Here is an 11,511-nt window from a genome sequence, read left to right as displayed (position 1 = left end):
AGGTGAGCAGTATTCCCCGAGGCAGTAAGACCATGTACATCTTGTCCTTTGGACAGAAACTTGACTATAATAATGGAACTACATGTAATTCCCAGATTGTAAACAGTCTCATATAAAATGCTTGCGTAACCGTGCTGGGTAAACCTGACCTCTGAAGTCCCTACCAACAAATGTTTATGCGTCATCGCAGAATTTAAAGTCCATTCTTCTGTCGAGTTTTCCTCATTTGGTTGCAGAAATGGCCACAGCTGGTAAGGTAAGTAAATCATTTAAATGTGTTTCAATTACTTTTGCAGATTTTTATTTTTTTTTATAAAGGAAAGAATATCATAACACTTTACATGTGCTATGATTTAATGGTTTGCTTTGCACATATTATAGCGAAATCATATTTTCCTCGAGATGGTAGTATTGTACTGATTTTACTGCTTAATTTATTAAGAATAGAACCACCAGGAAGGGTCACATTGAGTCATGTGTGGCATAGCTGCACTGAAATAAAGTCTGCATTGAAACTGTGAGGCAGGCATCAAAAACAGATCATCTTCTATTTAAAATTAACCTCAAAGCCAACTACAAAAACACAAACTAATATTGTAAAATTATTTAAACTGAACAAAGTTTATCATCTCATCCACATCTGCCTCTAAGGCTCATGACAAAATGTGTCTTAAAATTGTGTTGCCAGGGCAGCCAGCATGTGGTTGGATATTAATTTCTATGGGGTGAAAATGACCACCTCGGTGGTGCTGGGTAGACCCTCTAAGTCAGGGGTGTCCAACTCAAGGCTCCAAGGGCCGATGTCCTGCAGGTTTTAGATGTGTTCTTGATCCGACACAGCTGATTTAAATGGCTACATTACTGCCTCAACATGTCTTGAAGTTCTCCAGGAGCATGGTAATGAACTCATCATTTGATTCAGATGTGTTGACCCAGGGTGAGATCTAAAACCTGCAGGGCACCGGCCCTTGACGCCTGGAGTTGGACACCCCTGGTGTAAGTGGTCATTGTTACAATACTTTTGAAATGGCACTAATGGTAAGGGGGGTCAGCCACTGATTAATAATTTCCTTTATTGCATATTTAAAGATTTTTATTTAAATTTCTCCATCTGCTCTGTTAAGTTGGTTTACAGAAATGACCTTGGTGGATAATTTTAATATTGTAACTCTGCCATTTAAGGTCATCAAGTGCAAGGCAGCAGTGGCCTGGGAATCCAGCAAGCCTCTGGTGATTGAAGAAATAGAGGTAGCCCCACCCCAGGCCAATGAGGTCCGCATTAAGGTAAGAAGCAGCCGGCTTTGATGCTCTTGTATGCATGTATGTTCTTTACGCTTTTCTACAACTAAACTCCTATAATCTCATTCAGTGCTTCTTTTACCGTCATATTTGCTGTAGATTGTGGCAACATCTCTGTGCCATTCAGACCTGTACTCCCTTTATGAGAGTCTGGACAAATCGCTCTTCCCAACCATCCTCGGTCATGAGGCAGCCGGCATTGTAGAGAGTGTTGGGCTGGGAGTGACGGAATTTCAGCCAGGTTTGTTTGAGATTGTTTAACATCCAAAAATATGCTTATTTGCATTTTGTGCAAGAGAGAAATAAGACTCATCTCAATCCTGTGTCTAAAGTCTGTAACAAATTTGCAACAAAAATGCAAGCAACTATAAGACAAAAAGGTAATGTTTCATTTAGTGTTCTTTTCTGTACAAGAAATTTATATTTTAGAATTTTAAGGATATTTTATCTTGCAGTGTTTTGAAAACAAATTCATGCTGGAATGGATGGAGTTTAAAAATGTTCAGACTTTCATAATTTGTTCATACGCAAGGTCAGAAGCACTCCTAAATTTGTTCATGGAGCATAAACAAGTTAGGTGCTATGTGAAATGTTTGTCATCCTCTGTGGATGTGAAATGTTTGACGGGTTACGTATGGATTTGTGTATACATGCTGTAAATGAGGCTCAATGCTTTCTGTCTTCCAGGAGACAAAGTAATTCCTCTTTTCCTACTCCAGTGTGGAGAATGTCGCTTCTGTAAGAGTCCTAAGACCAACCGGTGTGAAGAAGCAATGTGAGACTCATTTCATGCCATCTTATTCAGTTTTCATGTGCTTTTACACACACTGCACTTTTTTACAGACTAGATATAAATGTTGTGAAAGTATTCCGACTACTCGTCTTTTTATCAACTAGGTAACTGTTGATTTCATTCCTTCAAGAGGAATACTTTTAAAAGTTGTGCATAAAAAAATAAAAAAAAATCCAAAACATCAAATATGTCTTGTTTAGGAAAAGGCACGCCCAGAAAAGCACAGAACATTCCAGGCTTACCTGTAAGGGGCAGAAACTGCAGCAATTTATGGGGACTGGGACCTTCTCTGAGTACACTGTGATGAACCAGATGGCTGTGGTTAAAATCGACCCGGCTGCTCCTCTGGATAAAGTCTGCCTCCTTGGGTGTGGGGTCTGCACTGGATATGGGGCAGCTGTTAATACTGCTAAGGTGTGTATGGTGGGCTAACGGAATAGCCATTGGAATTGGACATTTTGTGCTGGGGGTGTTTAATTTAATTTTTATGTCCAGTTTTGATCAGTCTCCTTTCCTGCAGGTTGAGCCGGGCTCCACCTGTGCCGTGTTTGGTCTGGGAGCTGTGGGTTTGGCTGCAGTCATGGGTTGCAAGGCTGCAGGAGCCAAAAGGATTATCGCTATTGACATCAACCCAGACAAGTTTGAGAAGGCCAAAGTGTTTGGAGCTACTGACTTCGTCAATCCCAAGGATCACAATAAACCCATCAGCCAAGTGCTGATGGAGATGACTGGTGGAGGTGTGGACTACTCCCTGGAATGTATTGGGAATGTGGAGTGCATGGTGAGGAAGATTTAATCTACTCGGTAGTATCAAATGTCTAGTTTAGTAAAAGTCAACTAAACCTTGCTCTTTTCCAGCAGTGGTTATTTAAGAAGTCCTTCATTAACATATCCTTGTATCCTTCTACATACAATTCTGCTGCTCCGCTGTTTCTCCATGTAGCGCAGTGCTTTGGAATCTTGTGTGGCAGGCTGGGGCGTTAGTGTCATTGTTGGATGGACAGACTTGCATGACGTAGCCACCCGACCTATTAATCTCATGCTTGGACGTACATGGACTGGGTGCGTGTTTGGAGGTGAGATAAATATAAGGGAGCTTACGGTGTCTTTATTAAGCTTATGTTGAGATTCATTACAGCTTGTCGTTTTGTCTTTTGGGGATCAGGATTTAAGGGTAAGGGTGGCATTCCTAGGATGGTTAAAGCATATCTGGACAAGAAGGTGATGCTGGATGAGTTCATTACTCACAACATGACTGTGGACCAGGTCAACGACGCCATTGAACTGTTGAAGAACGGTAAAAGGTAGATTTGCTCTACTATACTTTCTCCTCCATTATTGAGTCAACAGCAACACAGATTAGACCAAAACTTTGCTCAAATCTTTTCTCCTTTTTCCCCACAGTATCCGCACAGTCATGAGATTTTCTCCACAATAATGCTGCTGTGCTGCCTTCAATAACACTAAAGTTACTACCAGCGAACACTAATCAGTGTTTGAAGAGTAAAATAAATGGTCTCCCAGATGGATCTGTGTGTGTGTGTGTGTGTGTGTGTGTGTGTGTGTACTCATTTTTTTGGGCTGCATGTTCTGTGTCTTCGGCTATATCCACGATTTCACTACTAAACTGTACTTAAAGGGGCCTATTAGCTGCCAGCTGCTGGAAAGGTGGGGTGAAAAAGTTGCCAGCTTACAGCCAACAGACTTGCTTAACCATTCACACCTACAGTAAATTTAGAATCACAAGTTCACCCAACATACATGTCTTTTGACTGTGGGAGGAAGATGGAGTGCCCACACAGGCACAAAGAGAACATGTAAACTTCATTCAAATCCAGGATCTATTTGCTGTGAGGCAACTGTGCTAACCAAATATTAATAGATTTCTATAAAATTAACCCAAAAAACCTACATATGATAAAAGATTGAAGAAGTGATGTAATTGCCTTTGAATGCATTAAATTCACTCTTATGACTGGCAGCACCAAATAAATTGTGAGGCATACATTTCCTTCTTTAGCCAATCACTTATGCCAGCTGTTCTACATTCTTCAACAGAATTGGTTTCTTCTGACTGGGACACGATTTAGGCTCTCAGCCGGTCTTGTTTTCATTTCTGCACCTCCATCAGATTTAAATATTGGTAACCCTACTGATCCTAAATATTAATTTATTGCACATTGAATCATTCCAGTTTAACAGTGTACTGCAGTTCTGTAGGTGATCACACGAAGTCCTGTTGATGAACTGCATAGGTGGTTAAAATTCAAATAAATGTACTGTCTATTTCATTACTTTGAAAAGTGACTCCAACCACTTTCATTTTTCATGTAGAATTGTTTGTTGCTTTTTGGTTGTTGGTGGGATACATGTTATAGAAAACTAATTAGTCTTTCAAGATTATGTCTCCATTTTAATCTTCAGCATGGCAGCTATAAAAATGCAGTGTTGATCTGACTGCTTTGAGACAAATGAAATTTTGAGAGTGAATAATACTGGAAAGATTTTGCCAGTTTACTGTAACCAGTCAATCTAACATTCCAAACATTAGCAATTATAGTAAAGTGACCCAGACAATTAATGTGCAACTTTCCCTATGCTCGACAAGCATCCTCGTGGGTGTATTCACCCAGTTATGTTTGTCTGAAATCCCAGTCTAAGAAATGCATCCATTAAGCAATTCTTTTTTTCTTTTTTTTAAGTGTTCCATGTGTGGGGAAAACATGTGGAATGCAGATGCAGGCACTCAGTCTTAGACTGCCTTGCTTCCAGAAATAAGCAGAGCTTTTCTTGCTATTTCTGAGATGGTGTCTCCTTAGAAAAAGCTTGTGTAGTACATGAAATAAATTAGATTTTCACCTGTGAGCAGTATGGTAATGGGGGGAAGAAGAAAAAAAAAAAAAGTACAGCAAGTACAGAAGTAGAGCAAGAATAATTAAGCAATAATTAAGCTGGAAATACAAACTTCTTTTTTCTGTTTTTCCTCTTTTTAGATCCTATCATAATTGTGAGCTGTTTGTGGGACTGGGTTTTGAGAGAGTAAATTGACTCACTGCAGTGTTTGTAAAATTAACCCTGCAAAATTTTGTCATGAAGTTAAGCTTTATGTTTTTCATAGTGTTTACTTTTTTTTTTCTTTTTTTTTTAATCACGCTAGTGTCTCCTTCCTGTTGGATATGCCCAAAAACCACATCTAAGTGACAGTCACCAAAGAAGCATCCTAGTCAGGTGCCTGAACTACCTCAGCTGGCTCTTTGGGTCACTTCCTACAGCTCTGGGCATAATAGGTGACAGTAGGAAGTCAACGTTCCAATCTTTTGCTCTTTCCTTCTCATTTGGCTAAACAATTAGCTGGTTAGGTTAGTAAACCACATAATATGAGGAGTATTAATTAGCGCAACATGAAAATCACCACTTTAGTTTAGATGTAATTTTAAGTCATGCAGCACATGGCTTGGTTGGGGCTTAAACATGGGCCTCTGCACTGAGCACACCTACTTATGGTGTGTACGCTCTTGTTTTAATAGTTTTAAATTTATTTGTATAGTGCCAAATCACAACAACAGCTGCATCAAGGTGCCTTACATTGCAAGGTTAAGACCAGATCATATTACCCCCTATGAGCAAGCACTATGGCAACAGCGGGAAGGAAAACCTCCCTCAGAACCAGGCTCACGGATGGGCGACCATCTGCCACGACTGGTTGAGGTTAGGGGAGCAAAGCAGGACAAAGACATACTGTCTTTGCAAATGTTCGTTAGGGTTCTTTGTGCGTCCGTTCATTTCCTGCAGCATACTTGAGTCAGGGTTATGAAGGTAACCAGCCAAGAAACATAGTCTCTTCAGCATTCCCTGAGTCCGTCCCATGGTCTTCTCCTGGTTGGATGTGCCAGAGATCCAAATAGGAAGCGTCCTAGTTTTTTATTTTTATTTTTTAATCTACTGCATTAAAAATCATTTCTGCTTTTGGCTTCTGTTCCCTCTGGAGAAACATTGACTGTCCACGGCTGACCTCACTGATTGTCTATCCACACAGTTTTGCACAATTGTTGAAATTGGCAGTGACAAAGTGTTACTGAGATAACTGCAAGCTAATAAATTCACTGTGGTATCCCAGGTCATGCTTTCGCTTTTCCAAGAATAGCTGCGATTATGGTGGAATTAATAAATCACCGTTAAACAAGCTTAGGTGAGTCTAAGCAGCACACATCACATACATTACACACATTTGTATCTCTCTCTTCCATTTAAAAAGTAAACAATATAATTTAAAATATTTTAACACATTTTAAACCATTTCTCTTTGTATTTAAATTACTGTTATACATTTGGAACATTTAAACACATTACATTCGGTCATCATAATACATAAATTATTTTAGCAAGGACTACATGATCAGTGCAAGAAGGGCTTAAAACTTCTCAGCCTACGCAGGTTAAAAACAGCAGCAGTTAAGTTACAGAAAGAGGTGTGTCATCACAGCGCCTTCAGGAACCCCTCCAATATATCTGGGTGTGCTCGATAAGTACATGTTTTTCATAGCGCGGGTATCAACGCTTTTGGAGGGAAAAATGACTGACCTAAACAGACAGAGCATCAGTTAAATTCATCATCAATTCATTGTTTTGTGATTATTGATTGTAGCGACATCAGCGTGCCACGCAGATCTGTACTACCTATACTGGTTTTTATTGTGTTTGGAGTCCTCAGTATTATCTGCCAAAATTGCTCTGTCAAGCTATTTTAATTTCACTTTAATACTAGCTGAGATTTACACAGACCAACCTAATAATACCAGTGTTTGCTTAACTTGGCAGGCAGTGTTGTAATTATTCTTCTAGGATGGACTCCAGGATTTGTCCCCAAGCAGTCCTGCTGCCACTTTCCTTCTGAAGTTTTGCAAAAAAGAGATGTTATTGCAGAGAAACAGCAGATATACCAAATGAAATTATATCAAACCATAAAACTACATGTGATAACAGATTTATGTGCACGTCCTCTCATTTGACACCTTCAGCTGCACAGCTAAATAATAACTTTGTAGCACTCCTGATCGGGTGTTTATATTTACTGATACCGGATTTTATTGCAGCAAATAAAGGATGACATATCCACAGCTTTTGTTCCCGTCATCATCCTCCACAGTAAATTTAGCATTTTCTGCTGTACTTCAGTGTTTCTTTAATTGTCGAGATCTTGTTCCAGTCTTCTATTCTCCTTCAGTATCCTGCACCATGACACATCGCCTTGGTTTAGTATTTTCTTATTACTTTCAGTATGTACTGTAGCTGTCCATACATTCTACACATTGGTGTGTGTAACTGGGGGACGCTGCTTGATTATACCACTGCAGTTTGAACTTTGACCAGCTTGCCTGCAATGTGATGCTGGTGCCATAGATTGTACAAGAATAGGCAGCTTACAGCAATATGTGACCAGATCCAGTAGGACATCGTGAATGAGGCTTTTATTTCTTCATATTTTACTAGCGAAAAAAGGGACATGGGTGTGGTGACTTATTAAAAACATCCAAATAAAGTATATAAGGCAAAAACAGAGTTGGTACAGTTCTAACGAGCTTGAAAGTCAAAATTTGGTTCGACTGTGGCAACCCACTAGAGGGCTCCACTCACACCCAAGCTTGGAGGAGGGGTTCTGTTGTGTTTGGGTGCGATATGCTTAGTTGATGTATGGAGGTGAATAAAGTTAGAGTGGAAAACTAGAGCTCCTGTGTCGTGTGTCACATGCCTCCATATTGGTGACCCTACTTTGAGCACGCGGCGAACCATGGAGATCACCCAGGACACACCAACGACCGCTGGCTCTCTGCCTCCTGCTACGGCTACGTTTGGCGTGGGGCTCCAGTTGTGGGACTTCTGGCTCCACGACCCCTCGTCATGGTTCGTCCACGTGGACGCTCAGTTTGCTCTCCACGGCATCTCCGCTGACGACACGAAATTTAATCATGTGGTGGCATTGCTCGACCCGCTAGCCACCCGCCATGCGATGGCTCTCCCCCGGGACCGCCTTTGCGCGGGAAAATATGTCGCCCTTAGAGACCTACTACTGCGGCGATACATCCTCTCCGGTGCGAGCTCGCCGAGAAGCTTCTCTCCCTCTCCGGCCTGGGCGGAGGCACGGCTCTTGAGCTCATGGAGAACATGTTGTCCTTGCTCGGTTCGGACAACGGGGGATTCCTAAACATCCATCTCTTTTTCAGACAACTGCCTGTCGCTGTGAGGACCGGCCTCGCCAACTCCCCGTTTCTAGCGGCGCAGGAATACCGCTCCCTGGCTGAAGAAGCGGATCGCATCCTGCTGGCTTCCCGCACGTTCGGAGTGCACGCCCTGGCTGCGAACCCGCCGGTGTTGTGCCAAAAAGTGATTGTCTGCCATAAACTGATTTCCAGTATTTTCCAAAAAGTGATATTTAAACTGCTATAAGTAACTTGTTGGGCTATAATATGTGAAACATATGTGAAATGCATCCCTCATGGATGACACAAAGTCATACTGAGCCACAAACAACATTCATGTAACAAGGTAGAAGCCGCAATCAGGTTTTGGCAGTGACTTTTATACAACTTTTATTTATGCAGTTAAAAAAATCTCATTAACATTGAAAATGTCTTTTGTAACAGTAAGCTGGACAATAGGACAGCAGAAATGGCAGCAAATATTACAATAGTTCTGTAAAAATATTTTAAGTGGGGATAAAGGACCGGATTGGTTATAATGTAAGTACAATAACAGAGATGAAAAGATACTTGAAAAACAGATAATTTTTTAATACTATATATAACCCCTTTGTAAACGCTGTTCACCGAAGTCTATTTACCAACATATGTAAAGATATTAGACATAAAAAATACAGGGAAACATTGGAAATCATTTTTTGGCAGGAAAAACTTTTTGGCAATACCCCCACCTGCCTTCTCTGGAGCGGACGGCCTGGCGCTGACGGCAGTAATCGCTACACAGCGGCACCGCAGGAAAAGACAGAGCGCGTCGCTTGCCACCCTGCTCTTTTTCCGGTGTTGTGCCAAAAAGTTTTTGGCAGACAATCACTTTTTGGCACAACACCTGCCCAAGGAAAGGGGACTGCCACGGCGCCATAGCGGCCGCGGTCACTGACGATATGGAAAGGCTGCTCTTCATTGAAGACTCTTGCTCCGGGCGCTGTTTTCTGGTGGACTCTGGCTTCCAGAAGAGCCTTTTCCCGCCCACCGCTGCGGACCGCGGCGGACTGCGGCTAACGGTTCTCCTATTTCAACTTATGGGGAAAGGTTAGTGACTGTTAGTTTCCACGGTCGGGAATTCCAGTGGAACTTTGATGCTACTGCCAGCTCGGTGCCTATCTTCGGCACCGATTTTCTTTGTGCTCACGGGCTGTTACTCGATGTTGCGCACAGTCGTTTGATTGACGCTTTGTCGTTCTTTTCGCTGGCCCGTCTTAACGGGCCGCCGACCCCCTCGTCCGCGCCAATTTGGTAGCCTCCGGAGACATGTTTCGGCGTTTGCTGTTAGATTTTCCGTCGCTGTCAACTCCTAATTTTCTCCAGCGCAGCCGCGAAACATGTGGTTGAGCATTATATCCCCACGGTCGGTACCCCGGTGTTTCGCGTCGTCTCTAACCCGCGAAACTGTCCGTCGCCCGGGAGGAGTTCGCGGCCATGGAGCCCCTGGGCATTGTGCAGGGCTGAACAGTGCCTGGGCCTCTCCACTTCACATGGTGCCCAAGTCGGACGGGCGGTGGCGACCATGCAGGGATTTTCGGCCTTTAAATAACGTTACGGAGAACGACCGTTACCCGATTCCCCACATCCAGGATTTTTCCGCCCATCTTGCAGGGACCTCGATTTTTCCCAAATCACCAAGTGTCGGTGCACGCTGGGGATGTTCCTAAAACCGCTGTCATCACCCCTTTTGGCTTGTCCGAGTTTCTGCGCATGCCGTTTAGGTTGAAAGTTGTCGCCCAGATCTTTCAGCACCTGATGGACTCTGTTTTGCGCGGGCTGCTTTTCGTTTTGGTCTACCTGGATGACATATTGGTGGCCAGCAGCTCGGCGGGCCAGCACGAATCTCATCTGCGTTAGGTTTTCCAGCGTTTGGCGGAGCTCGGCCTGATCATCAACTGCCCAAGTGCCAGTTTGGTTTTCCAGTCCTAGATTACCTGGGGAACCGCATCTGCGCTGACGGTGTGGTCCCGTTGCCGGACAAGGTCCAGGCCTTCGCAGCTTTTCCGCGTCCCGTCTCGGTTAAGGCATTGCAGGAGTTCCTGGGGATTGTGAATTTTCATAATCGTTTCCTTCCCCGGGCCGCTCACCTGTTATAACTGCTCTACGCTGCTTTAAAAGGTAAAACGGCTGAGTTTCCTAATGTGTTCTCAGCTTGTTATAATTCTAGACAAAGGGGAGTAGCAATTTTAATACATAAAAATATTAATTTCACAGTACTCGATACAGTTATAGATCCAGAGGGCAGATTCTTAATCATTAAACTATCTATACTTGATAAAAAGCTATGTATTGCAAGTGTATATGGTCCAAATGTTGATGATCCCTCATTCTTTCACGGTTTTTTCAGTGCACTCTCTGAACACTTAGATGGCACACTTGTTCTTGGAGGCGACCTCAACCTTGGACTAAATGAAGACATGGATAGGCTCAATACAGCGGGAACTCAGCGTAATTGGCAGTCCACAAATATAATCAAACAGTATATGAGCGACTTTGGTCTTTGCGATGCATGGCGCTCCCTTCACCCCACCAGTAAGGAATATACTTTTTTCTCACATGTCCATCACTCCTACTCTCGTCTGGATTATTTTTTGGTCAGCAGCTCACTGCTGAACGACATTTCAGACACTGAGATTCATCCTATAGCTGTCAGCGATCATGGTCCTGTATCTTTAACACTAATGCACAAGAATAATACTACGCCAAGAAAAAACTGGAGATTTAATATATCACTACTTAAAGATGAAGACTTTATTAAATATTTTAAAAAAGAGTGGACTTCATATTTGGACTATAATGACACTCCCGAAACATCAGCTTCTGTTCTATGGGAAGCAGGGAAAGCTGTGATGAGAGGTAAAATAATTTCTTTCTCATCACATAAAAAGAAAAAAGAAAACAAAAATATTCAGGAATTAGAAAAAAACATCAAATCCCTAGAAGAAGCCTACGCGTCCCACCAAGATCAGGAAACATTGAACAAAATACGCAAAACAAAACTAGAATTAAATGAGATAATTGATAAAAAAAACAAAATTCTTAGTACAAAGACTACGCCTACAAAATTATGAACATGGTAATAAATCCGGTCAATTTCTAGCAAACCAGCTAAAAATAAATAAAGAAAAAACAACTATATGTGCTGTTCAAGATTCGTCTGGGAACACAATATATGATCCG

The 11,511-nt window shown here is 42.2% G+C and overlaps 1 protein-coding gene across 1 annotated transcript; it reads left to right on the top strand.

Annotated features, from left to right (window-relative positions):
• Positions 1-137: 137 nt before the first annotated feature.
• Positions 138-4,385, top strand: LOC146646434 (alcohol dehydrogenase 1-like). Its single transcript, XM_085391871.1, has 9 exons — positions 138-256; positions 1,183-1,284; positions 1,399-1,540; positions 1,987-2,074; positions 2,293-2,506; positions 2,613-2,873; positions 3,036-3,168; positions 3,258-3,396; positions 3,497-4,385. Exons 1-9 carry the CDS (start codon positions 239-241, stop codon positions 3,528-3,530), a joined length of 1,131 nt encoding a protein of 376 aa, XP_085247997.1. The 5' UTR covers positions 138-238; the 3' UTR covers positions 3,531-4,385.
• The last annotated feature ends 7,126 nt before the right edge of the window (positions 4,386-11,511 follow it).

The sequence above is a fragment of the Rhamphochromis longiceps genome, linkage group LG19, assembly GCF_057381845.1.
Source record: "Rhamphochromis longiceps isolate RC_006_pf linkage group LG19, R_longiceps_female_GT1.1, whole genome shotgun sequence".
NCBI lineage: Eukaryota > Metazoa > Chordata > Actinopteri > Cichliformes > Cichlidae > Rhamphochromis > Rhamphochromis longiceps.
Note: the sequence above shows the minus strand (reverse complement) of the source record. Positions and strands in the feature narration are given on the sequence as shown.

Coding starts and splice junctions, on each gene's coding strand:
- LOC146646434 (XM_085391871.1), top strand. Junction 2,075..2,292: donor AACCGGTGTGAAGAAGCAAT/GTGAGACTCATT, acceptor TGTCTTGTTTAG/GAAAAGGCACGCCCAGAAAA. Junction 2,507..2,612: donor CAGCTGTTAATACTGCTAAG/GTGTGTATGGTG, acceptor CCTTTCCTGCAG/GTTGAGCCGGGCTCCACCTG.